The sequence below is a fragment of the Mobula birostris genome, chromosome 11 (genome assembly GCF_030028105.1).
Source record: "Mobula birostris isolate sMobBir1 chromosome 11, sMobBir1.hap1, whole genome shotgun sequence".
NCBI classification, from domain to species: domain Eukaryota; kingdom Metazoa; phylum Chordata; class Chondrichthyes; order Myliobatiformes; family Myliobatidae; genus Mobula; species Mobula birostris.
Genome location: NC_092380.1, coordinates 42,770,358 through 42,791,481, shown reverse-complemented (window position 1 = coordinate 42,791,481; position 21,124 = coordinate 42,770,358). Strand labels below are relative to the sequence as shown.

Here is a 21,124-nt window from a genome sequence, read left to right as displayed (position 1 = left end):
CTAGTGTTCATTAAAACAATGAAGTTTTGTGCAAAGAGACCCATAATGATTAATATGTTGCTTTTAAAGCTCTTGAGCTGGCTTGCCTACTGACACAATGAGTTCAGGGAGTTTATTGGATGGGCTGAATGGCCTATGTCTTATGTCCTATGACAGTTTTGGGAAGTACATTAAAGGAGACAATTTTTAAAACACATCCTAGTACTATTTAGGAAGGACTGAAAGCTCATGCATTGCTACGCAGAAAACTTAATATTTTCAAGGTCACTTTTTTCAAACAGGACAGTAGGTGTACCAAACGCAGTAAATGGGACTAGCTGAGATAGGCAACTTGGTTGGCCTGGGTGAGTTGAGCTAGCGACCTATGACGCTTTTTTGGAGCGTATTGTCGACACAGTCTGCTTTATTGACAGATCTTGACGCAGCATTACATCACACTGTTCTCTCAGTAGTGTCCCTCGCCAACAAGCATACTCACCCATACTGTACTGGACTCAGTAGATCAGTCTACTTTCCACACTGCATCCAGGCATTGTTATTTTATTCTCAAGCAATCCCTTGGGATCGAGGATGACTTGCTTCCTCTGTGTAAGTGTAAGGGGGTGGGGGTGGGGCTTGCCTCTCCCAACTTTTCAAGTGGAATTTCAGATCCTTACTACCTTCTACGTGGAAGCTTCTTCACCTCATCTATCATCCAATCCTTACAGCAACTACTTTCAGTCTGCTTCCCCTGGTTTCCGTCTTTTCTGCTTATGAAATTATAACCTTCTTGCTTACACCAATTCATATGACTCAGTTATGTCATCAGGTTTCCCCTTGTTCCAATCACAGCCTATCCAATCTCACTGCTACATTTCTTTTCTGGCAACATCCTCAGACTACTTCCCTGTACCCTCTTCACAGACTCACATCTTCCTTGCAATGTAGATAGGCAGACCAGATTGCACATAGTGCATAAGCTGTGACCTGACAGATGGAATGTAACTTGGGGTTGCACGGTGTTGCATTTTGGAAGTTAAGGACAGGGCATAATTTGTGAATGACAAAACCCTAGAGAGCGTTGTAGAACAGAGATCTAGGGCTACAGATACATAGTTCCTTGTAAGTGGTAACACAGAAGATCGTTTAATGGGGATGCAAAAGCAGAAGGGCTTGAGCTTCAGGGTGAGATTGGCTAGGCTAGGACTGTTTTCCCTGGGCAAGAGAATGAGGGGTGATCTTAAAGGTTTATTAAAATTTGAAGGCATGGATAGAGTAGGTGGTCACAGAATTTTTCTCGTGACAGCAAGAGTCTTGTTATGTACCGTTCAGCTAGGTCTTCCAATATAAAGATACAAACTACAACAGGTTCTGAATGGATCACATGATTAATGCATTAATTATTTTACTTGCAAGGGGAGATGTACTTCCAGCCAAGTTTCATCTGGGAATATAGCTCCCGTCTTCTATTTAAACCAAAGTACTTTTATATATATTTTTCACAATACATTCCTCTTATCTTCATCCTTATCTCATTCACGCATTTGATTTATAGAAGTTCCATTCTGTTCCCCCTGTTATCAAACATCCCCTCTGGCCATAAAAGAATTGCCTGTCAAAAAAAAATAGTTTGTTCCCATATAACACAAACACACTTGCAAGTTTTCTCACCTTAGGATTTCATAGACCCCATTTCATTACATTACATTTTACAAAAGTTACAAATTCATAAGGACTAAAGGGTTACAGATATACTTCCAAGTCTAAAGCTAGAGGTGAGAGGGTAAAGATTTTTAAGTCTCAGGGGACCTGAGGGGCAAGTTTTCTACACGGGGGTGGTTGGTATGTAGAACGAGCTGCAAGAGGAAGTGGAAGATATGGGTACAATTACAATGTTTAAAAGGCTTTTGGACAAGTACATGGGCATAAATTTTAGAGGGATATGAGGCAATCAGGCAAATGGGACTAGTTCAAGAACACAGCTTGGTCAGCAGAGATGAGTTGGGCTGAAGGGCGTGGTTCCATGCTGTGTAGCTCTGACTAATTTAATTTCCTACTCTTTTCTCACAACTCTGGATTTCTTTAAGTACAGGTGATTTTCAGAATTGAAACTGCCTCCACCACTCTGTGAAACTATGTATTAAAAAATCGGAGCAGAAATTGGATTATAGCACCAGTTCAATGTGATTGTGGCCTGATTCTTTATTGGCCTTCACTATGCTGCCTGGTCACCATTATCACTGATTCCTGTAGAATCTTCATCTTTGTATCTTGTTATCTTATTAACTCAGTGTCTGCAGTTCCCTGTTAACCGAGGTCCACAGCTCTTTGGGGCAAAGAATTTCAAAGCTCCCATTTGAGAGAAGTTCTCCTTGCTTTCACCTTGCTTTCACCTTGCATGGATAGCCCTTTATCCCAGCTCCGTACACCCTCATTCCAAATTCTGCCACTTGGGGAACCTTACTTGTAGTTAAACCCTATCAGATTTCTGTGTTTCAATAAGATAGTTTACAGTTACCCATGCATAGATTTCCTTTTCCATACAGTCATTTATTGACACTTCAATATCTATCTTAACTCTGGTTAAGATGGTGCCGGCGAGTAGCAGTTCTTTGTGTGCGGTTTCAAAGGGAATCATGTAGGGCTACTACAGCTGAAATCTACAATCAGAGCCATATATTTTGGTAAGCAATATTGTTTTAAGACTTATAAAAAAAAGTCTATCGATTCTCAAAATTGGCAGACTCCAGACTGCAGACCATGTGCAGTTTCCCTTTCTGAAAATTTGGAAGATGTATTGGGCTACAGGCAAAACTGAAATACAGTGTCTTGAGGCCCCCACTCCCTACCATACTCCTGGCTGTGTACAGTCTTTGGAAAATAAAACTGAAGACCTCAGACCAAGATTGCAGTACCAGAGGGACATCACAGAAACATGGCTCACCCCAGTACTTCGGACACAGCACTACAGCCCAAGGCTACACCTTATCACCATATGGACTGGACAATGGTATCATATAAAAGCAGAGGTAGTGCTGTTTGCTTCATGATTATCTCATTGTGATGCACAGTTCTGTGTTAGTCCTACTGCTCTGACTTGGAGCATCGAGTGATCAAGTGTGGTCCATTTTATCTGCCAAGTTAGTTTTCCACCTTCATCCTGGTGGCAGTGTCCATTCCATCCCTGCCAACATGAGGCTGGGGTTGACGGAGCTGAGCATGGTGATCAGCTCTCACGGGATAGCACACACTTCATCCTGGCCAGCTTGAAGGTAAGTCCCTGACCCACTATCACCAATCACCAATCTATCACCCGAGAAACCAGAGAAGCCTACATATTGGACCACTATTATGCCACCATCAAAAATGCTTATTGTGCCATCCCATACCTGCACTTGGGCAAGTCCAATCACGTGGCTTTACTTCTACTCCTGAAGTACAGGCAGAGAATGAGGACCAAGAAGGTGTGGTCAAGGGAGGCAGAGGAGCACTGGCAGTACTGCTTTGAATCGGTGAACTGGGCCATATTCAGGGATGGCCTTCAGATCTGAATGAATATGCACAGTCGTCACTAACTATATTAAAACCTATGTAGATGAATGTATGCCTTTGACAACATTTTGGATATACTCAAACCAGAAGCTGTGGATGAACCGTGAGATTCAGTTTACTGAGGGCTGGATCTGTGGCATTCAAGAGTGGTGATCCAGTACTCTACAAGAAGTTCAGGTATGGCCTACGGGAAACCTACTTTAAGAGCAAAAATGCAACTCCAAGTGAAATTACAGACAGAATCAGATGCATGTCAGCTCTAGCAGGGTTTGCATTTGCAAGCCTTTACTTCCTACAGTGCAACACCTAACCTCATAAATGGCTGTGATCTTTCACTCCCAGATAATTCAATACCTTGTAAATAGGCTTTGGAAGGGAGAGTGACAATACCTGTGCAAATCTCTGCAGCATCTAGCGACCCTGTGATATCTGTCTCAGGCTGATGTTAGAACATAGCGTCAGTTCCCAACTGTCCCCATGTCATTTCCCTGAAAGCCTATGCCAACCAACTAGTTGGAGTGTGCAAAGATATCCTCAATCTCTCACTGTTGCAGTCAGAGATTGCCAGTTCCAAAGGGCATCAATCATACCGGTGAGCTGCCTCAACAACTATTGCCCAGTTGTATACACATCTACTGTGATGTAGTGCTTGTGAGGTTGATCATAGACAGAGTTAACTCCAGCCTAAGCAAGGATCAGGACCTGCTGCATTTTGCCTACCACCACAATTGGTCTACAATGGATGACCTTACTGCCATGGGTGACAATACCAGGAGCATAGCTCCAGACGGCATCGCTCTCGGGATCTCAGGACCACAGAAGCCTCTCCACCACGACAAGGTGACAATCCACAGAGAAAGGTGAGGTCCCTGACAAAGAACAATCCAACCAAGACCTCAATGGTGGAACAGGCGGATGAAGTTACTTCAAACTCAACGGCTGTGAAGGCGGATGAAGTCTGCAACAAATCCATCAGCTCCAATCGTCGTGGTTTCCATGCCATTGGAATCATTTGGTTGATTTGTGAAGTATCGTGTGCTTCTTGGAGTGCGACATCAAGTACACATTAAACAAATACACGCACAGGCATCTTCGCTCTGTGGGCCACTTCTTCAAGTCTTTCGGTGATTGGGGGAGGGCGACGGGAGCAGGCACTGTGATGGCTGGAAGCTCCTAGTCAAGAACCGGCACGAATAAGATTGGACTTATAAGCCGCTTGAGAGCCCATAAGTAGATCAACAGAACGAAGACCATCATCCTCGACCTTGAGGGATAGCCACGACGATGACGGATGCAATCTCATTAAACCCATGAACACTACCTCACTAATTTTGCTCTCTTTTTGTACTAATTAAATTGTTTAATATATTTATTACTGCAATTTATAGTATATTTCCTGCTGCAAAACAAGTTTCATGACATATGTCTGTGATAATAAACTTGATATTTCTGATATTTCTTTTAATTGTTAATATATCCTGATACCTTCTAATTCAATTTACATTTTTCATTTTGGCTAGCTCTCTTTGGATAAATGTATTTGTATTTAAGCATTGGACCAAAGTTTGTAACTCTTGAACTGGATGTGAATTCCTGTCATGTTATGATCATTCGATCCTTCACTGTAAGATCCCTAATTAATCCTTTCTCATTACATATGACCACGTTTTAAAATAGCCTTTTGCTTGACTAAGTCCAAACATTCTGTATTCCATGAACTCGTTCTCAAGACTTTCTTTGCCAATTTGATTGGGCCGATGTAGACAAAGGTCAAAAACTCTTTTCCATTATTGCATTAACTTTGTGAAAAGCCCTCTAATTCCCATTCTTTCCAAAGATGTAGCTGCTGTTACTTTGCCCATAGACTGTTCGCACTGATGAATTCATGATTATTGCCACCAAAAATTTATTCTACACTTGCTTAAATATCACTTAAGTTAATAGCATACTTCATAAGAGCAACCCCTCTCCTTTTTCATTCTGTGTAGTTCCCTGCAAATTCAAGTACTATAATATACCTTATATTTTCTGACAGAAAAGGTGGCCATTGTACCACTGACTCCCTGACTATCCCATTGATCCCATCCCCATGCTCATTTCCCTGTAACCTAACCCCTCTTTTACTAATGCCCTTTGTCCTGTATACCTACGAAAAGAATTTTCTTTCTCTCCACTGATAGATCTATTTTGGCCTCATAGTTCAAGTTGTTTGTTATCAAAGTACGTACATTCATGTCACCATATGTAACGCTGAGATTTATTTTCTTGTGGACATAAGAAATCTATACTAGAATAATAACCGTAACAGATTCAATGAAACACTGCACCAACTTAGGCAAAAGACAACACTCTGTGCAAATACAAAAAGAAAGAAATAGTATTAAGTAAACAAGCAATAAATATCAAGAACATGAGATGAGTCCCTAAAAGTAAGTCCATAGGTTGTAAAAACATCTCAGTGTTGGGGCGTGAAGTTGAGTGAAGAGCTTGATGATTGAAGATTAAATACTCAGGATCAGAATCAGGTTTATTATCACCAGCGTGTGTCGTGAAATTTGTTAACTTAGCAGCAGCAGTTTAATCCCATACGTGATATAGAAAGAAATAAAAGTAAATCAATTAGAGTGAGTGTAGGTATATTAAATAGATTAAAAATAGAGCAAAACAAAAATATATAAAAAAGTGAGGTTGCATTCATAGGTTCAATGCTGGTTTAGGAATCAGGTGGCAGAGGGAAAGAAGCTGTTCCTGAATCGCTGAGTGTGTGCCTTCAGGCTTCTGTACCTCCTACCTGATGGTAACAGAGAAAAGGGCATGCCTTGGGTGATGGGGGTCCTTGATAATGGACACCACCTTACTGAGGCACAGTTCCTTAAAGATGTATTAGATACTACAGAGGCTAGTATCCAAGATGGAGCTGACTAAATTTACAACTTTCTGCAGCTTCTTTCGATCCTGTGCTGCAGCCACCTCCCTCCCCCACCCCACCCCACATACCAGACAGTGATGCAGCCTGTCAGAATGCTCTCCACGGTACAACTGTAGAAGTGTTTGAGAGTTTTAGGTGACAAACCAAATTCTTCAAACTCCTAATGAAATATAGCCACTGTCTTGCTGCCTTTATAGCTGCATCAATATGTTGGGAGCAGGTTAGATCCTCAGAGATATTGATTCTCAGGAACTTGAAATTGCTCAGTCTCTCCACTTTTGATGCCCCTTCGATGATTGGTTCGCATTTCCTCATCTCACCCTTCCTGAAGTCCACAATCAGTTGTTTTGTCTCCCTGACGTAGATTGCAAAGTTGTTGTTGCTACACTACTCAACCAGCTGGTATATCTCACTCTTGTACGCCCTCTCATCTCTTTCTGAGATTCTACTAATAATGGTTGTATTATCAGCAAATCTATAGATGGTGCTTAGCCATGCAGTCATGGTTATAGAGGGAGTAGAGCAGTGGGCTAAGCACACACCCCTGAGGTGCACCAGGGTTGGTTGTCAGCGAGGGGGAGATATTATCACCAATCCATACAGGTTGTGGTCTTCCAGTTATGAAGTTAGCAGAGGAGGGTATGGAGTACCAGGTTCTGTAGCTTATCGATAAGGACTCTGGGAATGATGGTGTTAAACATTGAGCTATAGTCAATGAACAGCATCCTGACATAGCTGTTTGTATTGTCTAGGTGATCTAAGGCCATGTGAAGAGCCATTGAGATTGTGTGTGCCTTAGACCTATTGTGATGATAGACAAATTGCAGTGGGGCTCGGTCCTTGCTGAGATGAGTTCAGTCTAGCCGTGCCCAACCTCTCAAAGCATTTCATCACTGTGGATGTGAGTGCTACCGGGTGATAGTCATTAAAACAGCTTACACTGCTCTTCTTGGGCATTGGTATAATTGTTGCCTTTTTGAATCTGAACTTGGTAGTGTGAGTTCTGAGGCTCCTGTGCCATCTTCCTGATGACAGCAGTGAGAAGGGAGCATGTCTTGGGTGGATGCTGCTTTCCTGTGACATCACTTCATGTTGATGTGCTCAGTGGTGGGATGGACTGGACTGCTTTCCATTTAAGGGCTTTGGTGTTTCCATAACAGGCTATGATGCAGCCAGTCAATATACTCTCCACAACTTCTATAAAAGTTTGCCAAAGTTTTAGACGTCATGCCGACTCTATGCAAACTCTTAAGAAAGTAGAGGCACTGCCGTGCTTTCTTCATAATTGCAGACGGCCCAGGACGGGTCCTCCGAAATTAAAACACTGAGGAATTTAAAGTTGCTGACCCTCTCCACCTCTGAGGACTGGGACACGGACCTTTGGTTTCCTCCTCCTGAATCCAATAATCAGTTCCTTAGCCCTGATGTTGAGTAAGAGGTTGTAGTTATGGCACCACTTAGTCAAACCCCCAGTCTCCCTCCTGTATGCTGGTTCATCACCACCTTTGAATATGGCATTGGAGCTGTGCTTGGCCACACAATCATAAGTGCAAAGTGAGTAGATCAGAGGGCTAAGCACACAGTCTTGTGGAGCATCTGTGCTGATGGAGATCATGGAGGAGATGTTTTTGCCATTTTGAGCTGACTTGTGTCTGCAAGTGAGGAAATCGAGGATCCATTGCACAAGGAGGTATTAAGGCCTAGGTCTTGGGGCTTATTAGTTTGAGGGGATGATGGTATTGAATGCCAAGCTGTAGTTGATAAAGAGCATCATCATGTATGCACCTTTGCTGTCCAGATGTTCCAGAGTTGAGTGAAGAGCCAATGAAATGGTTTCTGCTGTAGACCTGTTGCTCCGGTTGGCATATCGGAGGGTATCTCATTCACTTCTGAGACAGGAGTTAATATGTTTTATCACCAACTTCTCAGAACACTTCATCACTGTGAATATAAGTGCTTTTGGATTATAATCATTGAGGCAGGTTACCGTGTTCTTCTTAGGCACTGGTGTGACTGAAGCATGTGAGTATCGCAGTTGCTGAAGTGAGAGGTTAAAGATCTCAGTGCACACCCCAGCCAGTTGATCAACACAGGTCTTAAGTACTTGGCCAGGTACCCTGTCTGGGCCAGATGCTGTTCGTGGGTTCACCCTCCGGGAGGCTGCACACAAGTTGGCCTCCGATTGGAATCACTGGATCATCAGGGGCTGTGGGAGTTTGTGATGGTTCCTCCATGTTTTGATGGTCAAAGCGCACATAGAAGGCACTGAGCTCATCTGGAAGGAAGCCCTGCCACAACTGCCAAACATTCTTCATTGATTCAAGGTTAGTCTGGAAAGAAGGTGGCTTCCTGGAGCTGTGAGGTGGCTTTCCGGAGATCGTATGTGGACCTCTTGTAACTTGGTCACCAGACTTGAATGCCTGTAATCTGGCCCTCAGCAGATTGCTGATTGCATGGTTCATCCAGGGCTTCTAGTGGGGAAAACAGAATGATTTTGTGGGGACACACTTGTCCACAGCTGTTTTGTTAAAGTTTGTGACAGCCATGGTGTACTCATTCAGATCCACAGAGGAGTCCTTGAACACAGACCAATCCACTAACTTGAAGCAATCCCATATCCATTCCTCTGCCTCCCATGACCACCTCTTTGTTGTCCTAATCTCTGGAGTTTTGCTCTTTAGCCTCTGACTGTATGCATGTAGGTGAAGGACAACCAAGTGATCAGATTTACTGAAATGTGGTCTAGGCATAAATCGGTAGACATTCATTATCTTAGTATGACAGTGTTCTAGTGTATTGGGACCTCTGGTGCCACAGGTTATATGCTGATGATATTCGGACAGGGTTTTCTTCAAACAAGCCTGGTTGAAGCCCCTGACAATGATTTGAAATGTATCAGGATAGACTGTTACTGCATCATGCAGTATCACAAACACTTGATTATAGTTGGCAGCTAGTGGTATATAAGCTGCAGCCAGGATTACAGAGGAGAACTCCCTAGGTAAATAGAATGGACGTCATTTGAGCATTAAGTGTTCCAAGTTGGGGAACACGAGTTTGGCAAAACTGCCATATCAGAGTACCACAGAGGGTTAATCATGAAACACACACCTCCACCTTTTGCCCATTCTGAATCAGCAGTTTGGTCCATTCTGTGAATCAAAAAGCCTTACAGGTCTGATCACCGTATTTGGTGTGCTGAGGGTAAACCATGTCTCGTTCAAACCTAGAACACAACAATCTCACATTTCCTTCCGATACTGCAATGTTGCCCTCAGGTCCTCAGTTCTTCAGCGACTGCACATTTGCTAACAAATGTCTGTCTATATCCCCCCATAGATGCTGTTCCAGCAGCACTTTTTCAATTCAGCCATGTTTTACTTGATGTTAAAAGCTCAAAGTACCCACTCATCATACTTGCATTGATTAATCACATACCCAATATAAGGGCTTCCAATGCCCTCTCCAAATGTGTCCTTATGGTGGCAATGGGCGTAGTTTGGTAGAGGGTTAGATGTAGTCAGAGAGAGAGATTTCTGCATAGCGTGTATTTTAAGCCAGACCAGAGGGGAGACTTGGCAGTGCACAGTTAGTTTCTGTCATGTGACTTGTGTTATTCATGAACTTGGTTCCAAAGAGTTGCTATCAAAGGAAGGATGGGCATCTGTAAGTACTTTCACTCTTGGGCCCCAAGAGTGTCCTAAGTCTTAGGACTCCGGTGTGAGCACCCATGCCTCTGTATTCTTTGTTCTGCAATGAGTTAAGCAAGCTTCAGTTAATGATTTTCTCCTTTTGATTCTTTTAGGTCCAGAGGGAGGTAATCTGTTTATTTACCACCTGCCTCAGGAGTTCGGAGATCAGGATCTGCTCCAGATGTTTATGCCGTTTGGGAATGTCATTTCTGCCAAGGTTTTCATTGACAAACAGACGAACTTGAGCAAATGTTTTGGTGGGTATGTTGCTGAAAAGGGCATGATCCTGTGTATAAAGCTCCTTTGAATGTATTTAGTGGCACGTGGCAGCTATTTGGTTGTCTTAGTGCATTGGCCTTCTGTAAACCAGCTCTTCTCTTTGTCCAACCTTTCCCACTCACCTCACAATTCAAATCTCCCAGGCTGTTACCCACAAGGTGAATCTTTAATCTCTCAATCCACTTTATTTGATTGCTGCACTGCACTTCCCATATAATAGTAAAACTAAATTTTACACTTAATTTTTCCCTTTTGTACTACTTCAGTGTACTTTAGTATGAAATGATCTGTCTAGATGGCATGGCTTTTAATTCCATCTTGGTACATGAATTGCAGGATTTTTTTTATGCCTGGTTCCCTGTCCAGTGGAGGGTTAGAGGTTGCAGCCATGCAAAGGACTGTCAAAGGCATTTTGGCGCATTGATCCTTTGCTTCTTGGAGGTGGTACACCTGTTGTATCAATAGGAAGAGAATGAATATTCAGGGTGGTTGTCTTGGATGCCAGTTATAAGACCATAAGACTTTCAAAGTTCAAAATACATTTATAAGAGATAGTAGAATTAGGCCATTTGGCCCGTCAAGTTTGCTCCACCATTTTATCATGGCTGAAATATTTTCCCTCTTAACCCCATTCTCCTGCCTTCTTCCCATAACCTTTCACGTCCTGACTAATGAAGAACCTATGAAACTCTGCCTTAAGTACAACCAATGACATGGTCTCCACAGGTGCTTATAGCAATGAATTCCATAGATTCATCACCCTCTGGCTAAAGTAATTCCTCACCTCTGTTCTAAGTGGTCATCCTTCTATTCTGAGGCTGTGTCCTCTAGTCCTAGAGCTCCCCCCCTCCCCATTATAGAAAACATCCTTTTCACATCCACTCTATCTAGACCTTTCAACATTCCTTAGGTTCAATGAGGTCCACCCTCATTCTTCAAAGTTCCAGCAAGTACAGGCTCAGAGCCATCAAACTTTCCTCATACGATAACCCTTTCATTCACAGAATCATTCTTGTAAACCTCTGAACCCTCTCCAATGTCAGCACATCCTTTCTTAGATAAGGGGCCCAGAACTGCTCACAGTACTCCCAAGTGAGGCATTACCAGTGCCTCATAGAGCCTCAGCATTACATCCTTGCTTTTATATTGTAGTTTCCTTGAAATGAATGTTAACATTGCATTTGCCTTCCTCACTGAATCAACTTGCTATTAACTTTAGGGAGTCCTGCACGAGGACTCCCAAGCATGTCGCTTTATTCTGACTTTTTGCCTCCTGCCAATCAGCTAATCTTCCATCCATGCTAGTATCTTTCCTGTTATACCATAGGCTCTGACCTTGTTAAGCTGCCTCATGTGCAGTACCATTGTCAAAAAGGCCTTCTGAAAATCAAAGTACACAACATCCACTGATTCTCCTCTGGCTATCCTGCTTGCTATTTCCTCAAAACATTTCATCAGATTTGTCAGACAAGATTTTCCTTTAAGGAAACTATGCTGACTTTGGCCTCCAAGTACCCTGAGACCTCATCCTTAGCAATCAACTCCAACATTTTCCTAACCACTGAGGTCAGACTAACTGGCCTATAATTTCCTTTATTCTGTCTCCCTCCATTCTTGACTGGAGTGATGTTTGCAATTTTCCAGTCCTCCGGAACCACAGCAGAATCTCTTCCGACCCCTTTTTCAGAACTTTGGTGTGTAATCCATCTGGTCTTAAGTGACTTATCCACCTTCAAGCCTTTCTGCTTCCCCAGAACCTTTTCTCTTCAAACAGCAATTGCACTCACTTCTGCTCCCTGACATACTCAAGCTTCTGGCATACTGCTAGTGCCTTCAACTGTGAAGATACAAAATACTTAGTTCATCCACCATGTCCTTGTCCTCCATTCTTACTCTCCAGTGTAATTTTGCCACAGTCCAATATCTATTCTCGTCTCTTTTAGCTAGCTTACACCTTTTCCCTTTTAGTTGCTTTTATTTAGGATGATGTTAAGCTTCTTGAGTATTGCTTGAGTTGCATTCATTAGGCAGGTGGGGTTTATTCCTTTACAATCCCAAAATGCCCTGGTAAGGCTTTGGGAAGTTGTGAAATGAGTGATTTGCTGCAGAATATTGAATTTGACTTGTGACCTGTTTGTTTAACTTGTTGGGATGGTGATATGCCCAGCTTTGTGGATGTGTGGGATTGAATAAAAATGCTATTGAATGTTCTGAGAATATAGGTGAAAATGTACTTGTTTGGGATGGCCAGTTATGTGGCGTGAATGTTTCTTGCCACTGATTGTCCAAACCATGGTGTGTTAGTGACTTCTTCATTGTGGGAGTTACAAAAGAGAGTTCATGCATCTTCATTTCTGATGAGGTGCTAAAGAGTGGTCATTCATGGGGGAGCTCACGATAGTTGGATACAAAACCCCTTAGCTGAGAAATATCTGGAGAAGTTGACCTACAAAAACAGATCAAAGGGCATCAACCTAAAATGTTAACTCTTTTCATTTGTCCCCAGTTTTCCCAGCATGGGTACTACTTTTCCTTCTGATAGTCACTGACTCTTGTTTTGTGGAGCTCTTTGAAAATTAGCTCATTTGTCCATCTGTGAACCAAGGCTGTGATGAGATCCTGCACCAGGCTTGGTCCTCAACTGTGCAGGCTGTTCCCACTTGATATACTTGGCGATACCTTCCATCACCTCACTGATGGTAGAAGGCAGACTGTTGGCAGATAATTATCAGGGTTGGATGCCCCCTGTTTTTTGTGAAAAGGTAAAGCTTGTACACTATCTGCTGGACACCAGTGTTGTGGCTACACTGGAATAGGATCTTTTCAGGTGAGTGGATGGTTCTGAGTTAAAGAATTCAGCCAGGTAGTGGTTGAGTCCTGTAGTCTTTGCTCTGTCCAACTATGGTTGAAAACTGGATGCAGCCCCTGATGAGTCTGGGTTCTATGCTTGGGACATCCTGTTAGTGGTTTAACTCTTCGCCACTTTCCCAATGCAGGCTACGGTAGCCAGTGCTGGCGGAATTTCTTCACTCCAGCTACTGTGCGCCTCTTCTGCTCTTGAGTAGTATTCATTGTGGCATGCTATCATTGCTTTTTATGGTATGCTTGGTACAGTTTCCCCTACGCTCAGTGAAATGGGGATAGCCACTTGGACGCAGAGTTCCAGGATGTAAATACAAGGATGAGAAAGGAATAATGTGACACTTCCAAGTCAGTGCTGAAGTTGGAGGGGGACTTTTGATTGGGTAGGTTGTAGGTGGGAGAGGCATATTGGCAGTAGCTTAGCTGAGTAACTGTTTAAATGAAGGGCACTGTTTCAGAACTGAACGTGTTCAGCACTTCCTTCTCTCCAAAATGGTAATTTTCCTTGGTAATGTGCACAATTTGAATATTAGACAACTGTTCTTCTCTTGACTCTTCTGCTCTGTTTTGGGTTGCAGGGTTTGTAAGCTATGACAATCCAGTCTCCTCGCAGGCTGCTATACAAGCAATGAATGGCTTTCAGATTGGTATGAAACGCCTGAAGGTCCAACTTAAGCGATCAAAGAATGACAGCAAGCCATACTGAGCTTTGATCAAAATGAACTTGAGTTTAAACATGTTCACTGGTAAGTTGGTGCAGCTGTGGAAACAATCCTGAGAGAAAGTGTCATCGGACTCTTTAACCCCATTGTGACTGGGGCAATTCACTGCACTCTGTCTTGTGTGCATGTGTATGTATGCGTGTGTGTGTGTGTGTGTGTGTGTGTGTGCGCGCGCGCATGTGTGTGTGTGTGGATGTGTGACTTTAACAGTACAATTTTCTGTTGTGAATTTTAAGTTATATATTCAGAGATGTGCTGACTCTCAGTACAAATGTAGACATAAAGCATACTGAAAATTTCATTGAAAGTTTAGCCACCACATAATTTAAATTTTGGAGTTTGCTGTGTACTGACAGTCAAATGTTGTATCACTGGAGAGAACAGCTGTTTAGTGGAATATGCCAAACAATTTTTGTGCTAACACCCTTTTGAGGATTGAAGGATGTTCTACCAAAGTGCCTCTTGTCACTTATTTTTAAATAACAGTAACTGTGCCATCAGAAATATCAAAGGAGTACACCAAAGGGAACTGGTTAATAGCAACAGGGTTAGTTACAGATATTGTGCCATTACTGATCCCTTCACTTTCTCCTCTTCATCCCAGGATTCTGTCCCACTCCCCTACTCACTTCTGTCCTCCCCTCATGCTAGCCCCACCCTTCCATTGACCAGCTCTCCCCTGCTGTCAGCCTATCATCTCCAGTCATTCTCCCTGCCCTGGCTGCACTCTCCTCACGTTGCCTCCTTTCTGCTTCTCCTGGCCTTCTTTCACCCCGACCATATTCCTTCCCTATTTCCAATCAGTCCTCTCCCTCAGTCCACAAACTTTTGTCCTCCATGCCCTTCACTTCCCCCTCCCCTCCTGCTCCATGCTTCTAACTCTGATTCCCTTCTCATCACGTGTTTCTCTACCCTGTGCCCTCCACTCTCTGTCTCTTTGCTGCCATGTCCCAGTTGCCCACTGCCCTGCTTGCCCCTCTCCCCATCCTCTTCCCCTTACCCCCACTTCTGCTCCCCTTCCCCTACCCCCACACATTCGCCAGCGATATCCCTTAGATTGCCATGGTCTCTATGCTGATCCAACAACCCACCGAGTCTACACCCCTCGGGCTCTACCCAGCCCTGCCCGCTCTCCCACTCCCTCCTATTGCTGATCCTTGTCGCATTGCTCACTGCCGCTCCGTTCTCTGTGCAAGCTCTCTCGTGCACTCGTGCTTATTTCTTCTAGTGCGCCCCCACATGTGAGGCACTCCATCACTCCTCAAAAGGTGCAGCACAGCCATCACTCTCGCACTTCCTCTCTCTGACTCCAAAGAAAGTTAGTGCTTGCACGTTCCGTGACTGACTCGGATGATCAAGTATCCGACGTTCCGAGGATCGCTCTGAGCGGCTCCCAGGGTTTTGTTCTCTCCGGGTTTTTTTTTGATAATTGATGGCTTCACAATAAAATGTTTTTTTTTGTTTTTACACGTTCAACTTTAAAACAAAAAACTTCCAGGAGAATAATGTGAATTTGTTTCAAAAAAAAAATGCACAAACTTAAGATTGGGGTGAATGTATAATTACAGTTCTACCTTTTCTATTTTTATAGAGGTTTTTTACAGCTCCTGAGTGTTGGAGATTATTTATTATCTGAAGTATTTTAATGGAGAATCAGTATTTTGTAGGCACCTGGTTTACATGGTTGTTATATGCAATGTTTGAGGGGGAGCTACTGATACAGTGTCCTTTTAGCACACTTTAATCAAAAACTTGAAACCTATTGTTTTTTAAATTACTGTTGGAAACAGAAGTGGAGGGCCTGGTTTTAAATTTGGAAGCTGGGGGAAGGATGATTAGAGCCTGTTTGTTGTCGGTGTTCCTGTGAACAGGCTGTGTTCTGGTGTGAATGTGGATCAGAGGTGGGGGCAGGGTTTAAGCAATACCCTTGGGGTCCCTTGAGGTGTCTGTTGTGCAGGGAAAGGGGACATGTTTTCCCCTGACCCAACCCCCACCTATACTTCTGACCTAACACCCAGTCCACTCTGGGTGCCCACAATGCATTCTCCTTCCCATGCAGCTTCAGACAGGGTGAATTACAGCACGGGGCTCCTTACCTGACCAAAGATTCCCCTCGTGCTCAGACACACAGCCCAGCTTGCAGCAGTGAATTTTTGAGGGAAATCCTGCCGTAAGACTGGACACGATGATTACTCCGTTCAATACTAAGCAAGTCCTGTACTGTTGTTAGGGATTGGGGATGGGAGGTACTGAGCTAGCACTGCTCTGGGTTTGTGCCTCCATTACAATTGTCTGGATGGGATGAGCACAGTGCTCACAGAGCACTGCTGTTTCGGGGTGGGAGATACTAAGTGAATACTGCAGTCTTGGATGGAGTTGTGCACATCTCCAAGGTGCAGGACTGAGGGAATGAACTGTTGGAGGAACACAGGGTCAGAGAGGTAGCACCAAGGGAGTGCCACGTTTTAGGAGGGAGAGCACCAAAAGAGGACTACATTCTAGGAGGGACAGTACTTAGGGAGCACTGCGCTGTAGAGACTGTCTGTTCTCTCAAATAGCTGTGAAAGTTTCCAGGGGCACTATTAACGCTGAATTGTCAGGTAGGACTTATCCTAAAGACTGATTTATCATTCCTCCATCTGCCAGTGCCTTTCACTTCTCTAAGCACTATTACAGTATTGTGAAGAAGAGCAAGGTATAGTCTTCCCCAATACCTTGGACAATATTTTCCTTCAACTGAAGTCACTTAAAAGCAATTGTCTTATCATTATCACACACACTGCAGTTTGGAGCTTGTTGTATCTTAAGTTGCCTGCCACATGATTACAACGGAATCTGTACTTTTTTAAAAAAAAAGTTATTGTATAGGGTTAGAGAGGTCTAAAGTGATGGCAGATGTAGTAGGAATGGTAATCTTCCTTTAAGACAAGTCTTACCTGATGATTTCTCAGTCAGGCATTTGGGTTAATGAAGTGGTTAGTGGAGTTCTGTGGAATGGCTGCTTAGCTTTTCTTTGTGTGAACCAGGTTGGTCTTAATTCTGCAATTGTGGCTTGAGAACCAAGTAGCTGTTTTTTTAAAATGCAATTTAAATTACCAAAATTGGTAAATTTCCCAACTGTGTACCTGTGCCAGTCTTGTCCATCATTCTCCCTTTTAAAGATTTTTTTTGTCTTACAGCCATTTGGCGATGAGGTAGATACAAGTTGCAGATAAAAGGACCTAGGATGGGGGCCCCTGTTCTTTCCTCTTCTCCCCCTCCCACTTCCTGCCCCCTCTGGGTGGCTAAGGATTGTCTGATGTCTTTCTTGTACCTGTGTGAATTACATCTGTTTGCAGTGTTTAGCATGTGCTGTACCCTGTCCCATGTTCAAATTATGCATTGATCTCATGCACTGTATCATTGTTTTGTTTTTAATTTTTATTTCAATTTATTTCTTCCCTTTTTTATAGCTTTGTGTAACTTGGTCCTTCTCCCTTTCTGGTTTTGTTTTCTCCTAGATATCTTCGTGCCCGTTTGTTCATCGTCTACCTAGCATGTTGCTGTGACGTCAAAGTTCATCGTCCCTCGTTGTCTCTGAGCTTCTCTGATGCTTGACCTCTACTGACTTTGACCTTGTTTTTGACATTAAATTTGATGTATTTCAGAATTTTTTTGTTTTTCCTCTCTTTGCCAGCCTCCCTTGCCCCACCCACCCTTACAACCCCCACCCCACCCAACACACACACACACCCTTCAGTGTTGCTGGGGCAGACCACTTTAAGCAAGCTTACAAAAGATTGCTGCGTTCAAAATTTTGAGAGTCTATTTTTCTAGAATTTCTTAACTAAATTGCAGCATTTTGACACTTTCTACTCCTTTTAGCAAAGCAGCTTTTCTGGCACTAGCAGAGGACTTTGTATCTTGACCATCCAATCAGCAAACAAACAGAAATGACTTGTGTGTGCTCCTGTTTCATTTTTTTTAAGTGTGTTGTGTGTTAGGGAAGTATGAAGTGTTTATCACATTACACTCTTAAAGATGATGAGGCTGAAATGCTTTCTACTCCAGAAGAAGGCAGGGGGGCAGCTGCTTCTCCCCTTTTCCACTTCAACCCTCCCTTGCTTAGTCCACCTCCTGTCCCCACCCCCCAACTCCTCAGCCACTCTTTGTGCCATTCACCACTCCCTTCTCCTTCTGGTCTGTCCCTCACCCTTCCCATCCATATCTCCAACCTCTGCCTCCCCTGCCTTACCCCCTACTCCCTCTATCCCCACCCTCATCCACTCCTTCCTTTACCCCACTCCCACTTCTCATTGCTCCATGACCCTCCCTCCCTCAGAATACTGGAGTGACATCAATAAAGAAATACTTGAATAGCTTTTACAAAGTGTCGCCCACTTCCCTTGGGGTTTTTTTTGGCACTTTGGTTTTCTAACGTTAGCAGTAAGTGTCTGAAGCAAAAGTTTGAAGAAATAATAAGGAAGTCTTTAGTTTAATGTTGTCAAGTTTGGTCTGATTATACCTTGCATGTATTGTATCTATGCTCAAACCCTCAGCAAGATGTGATGTGAATTGTTAAATTGATTTAGTGCCAAGTGTTATTTGCATGTTACAGCCTTTTACACTTTGTACAGCTTTTCTGTCTTCCTGACTTTGAATTTTCCGTTTGATAAAGGAAAAATACAATTGAGTTGGAGGTTTAAATAAAGTATATTTTTGAACTGTCTCATGGCAAATACAGTGTGGAGACCAGGTAACATCCTGTTGAAGCCCACCCCTCTGTTCGCTTTGACCCTGATGTTAAAGCGGTTCCCAGCTGCCCTGCTGGTATGTGTGCAGTGTTTTTGTTTACAGATTGTTTGGTTTTAAAGATTCTGAGGAGTTAGCTGACTTTCCACAAAGTAATCCAAGTGGCTGTGTCAGTTTTGGAAGTGAGTCATTTTGCAAGGGCTGAGTTGATTATTGGATACATGACAACTGTGCTTTTCCACTACGGTGTCCATGGCTAGTTACCGAATGGTATGAGGTAGCGCCAAGAGTTAACCTCTGCCTTTCCCTCCCCACTCCATCCTGTCGCAGGCATTTGGTTGGTGTCACTTCCTCATCACCAAACTGTATCCCTAAAAAAGCACTCACTTCTCTCCAACCCAGCCTTAACTTTCCTCCATTTCCCCCCACCACCCACTAGCGTTAATGTGCCATCCATCTCACAGCCACGCATTTCATCCTCGAGTTCCAACTGTTCAACCTCCACCCAAAATACACCAACCACAAATTCTCAGACAGTCCACTCCCCCCAATCTGCTCCTCCCTAAATCAACCCCACCTTTGGGTTTTCTGGGTTTGACACTGGCATTGGTTATTTTGCCTCATCCTTTGACCCACTAAATGCCCTATGACTGCACCCACCGGCACAAGCAAGCAGATGACAGGGCAGCACTACAGCTGGTTATTGAGATCCCAATACACAGTAAGGATAGCTAAACCTAGCAAATTATTTACTGAATTAAGAAGCATTACTTGAACAGTTTTATCAGCTTTCCCCTCCCCCTCACCTCATCATATTTTTTGAGTTACTAGCTGATCTATTGTTCCAGTGTGAAGTGCACTGATTAACTAGTCTGCCATTTGGGATTGAGTTTGACCAGGCCTGGATGGCTAGCTGCACAGAGAAACTGCTTGCAGCTCATTTGGATTACTGTCGGAAACAGTTGTGTTTCCAAAGGCACCTGAGCCTCAGTCTCCTCTTCCAGCTGAGCACTTAGTGCAGTAAGTGCCCCAGTGTGATAACCCAGACCTCATGCCAAGGTCCTTCACAACTGCCACTGACTAGAGGGTGTAGTTGAAGGGGTATTAGCGATGATGTATGCTGGAGGGGATTGATGTGCTGATGCTGTCTCACTCAAGCACAGTTCCTTCTGTAGTTCCTTTGCCAATCCTCCAGCTTCTTCACAAGCACTCAGTGGTCTTTGCCACACCACCCATTGCCAGAATCCTGTGGAAAATGCTTAATGAATATTTAATTGCCATCTTGTTATCTTTTGATAATATAAGCATTGAAAACAAATATTTCAGTGACTGTTTTTCCAAACCCTTGCTGCTTTGTAAGTTAACAAACATTTTAGAATCCTGTGGGCTTTTTTTGGTACAAACTGATTGTATTTAACTCTGTAGGTTTTGTACAACTTTGCCTTTTATACGAGGATTATAAAATGATTAACAAATGTGAATGATATTGATTTCTAAACGTTTGCCACAATGACCAAACCTCTCTACTAAAGTAAGATGCAATTTTGCTCTCATTACAAAGAAAAAGCTTTTTTCCCCCTGAAGTGTTATTATCTGTGTGTATTTTCTTTTCTGTGTGATGTAACCTTGAGACAATTTATTGAGTTAATTAGAAAAGATGGAAGAGAACCACTTGTAAGTTGTTTTGGAGCAAACTGTAGAGGTATGGCAAAGTGTTGCGAGTTTGAATAAAGCTGGTATTTGCTTCAGATTTTTCTTACTATTTTTGTCTTGACTAGGTACTAAGTTTTTTTTAAACTGCACACACAGATTTGCAGACATTTTATATGAAACTGTGGTACCTTGTTTAGCATTTACTATTAAACAGTTTGAGAAGATTCTGTCACTTGCCTCCTTTCTTTAATACGTGGCTGTCTCTGGAAGATGTCATTCAATGTGGATCAGTCTGTGTGTTTTCATTCATTCCCGGAGTGCGAGAATTGCTTTTCTTTGCAGCATTTATCATTTATTGTTAATCTGCAGTGAGTGCTTGTGAAGGCACTGTCACAACAAGTGAGATAAAGAACTAAAGGATTTTAACCCAGGATTGATGCAACTTTGAACCACCACACCCAAACCAAACTTTTTGCCTATCTACATTAATCCTGTTTGTCTGCATTCAGTCTATATCTTTCTGTGCCTTTCCTACATAAGTGTTAATCTGAATAATTTAAACATAACTTGGGTAACTTTTTCATCCAAAGGTTTAATCATCTTTTTTATTTAAGAAACCATAATAAATAGGTTGAAGTTCTTTAAAAATGGTAATTAGTTTATTATCATCACTTGTACAGAGGTTACCAAGGGTGCCAAAGGTTATGTGGAGAAGGCAGCAGAAT

At 43.0% G+C, this 21,124-nt stretch overlaps 1 protein-coding gene across 5 annotated transcripts in view; it reads left to right on the top strand.

The window, feature by feature from the left end:
• Nucleotides 1-20,623, top strand: part of LOC140205046 (CUGBP Elav-like family member 1) — an 84,815-nt gene extending 64,192 nt beyond the window's left edge. For all 5 annotated transcript variants that reach the window (XM_072272149.1, XM_072272153.1, XM_072272152.1 and 2 more), the window contains 3 exons: nucleotides 10,266-10,409; nucleotides 13,872-14,039; nucleotides 17,516-20,623. In XM_072272149.1, coding sequence (XP_072128250.1) covers nucleotides 10,266-10,409; nucleotides 13,872-13,999 — 272 coding nt within the window. In that variant the 3' untranslated portion in view covers nucleotides 14,000-14,039; nucleotides 17,516-20,623. The remainder of the gene's footprint in view (nucleotides 1-10,265; nucleotides 10,410-13,871; nucleotides 14,040-17,515) is intronic.
• The last annotated feature ends 501 nt before the right edge of the window (nucleotides 20,624-21,124 follow it).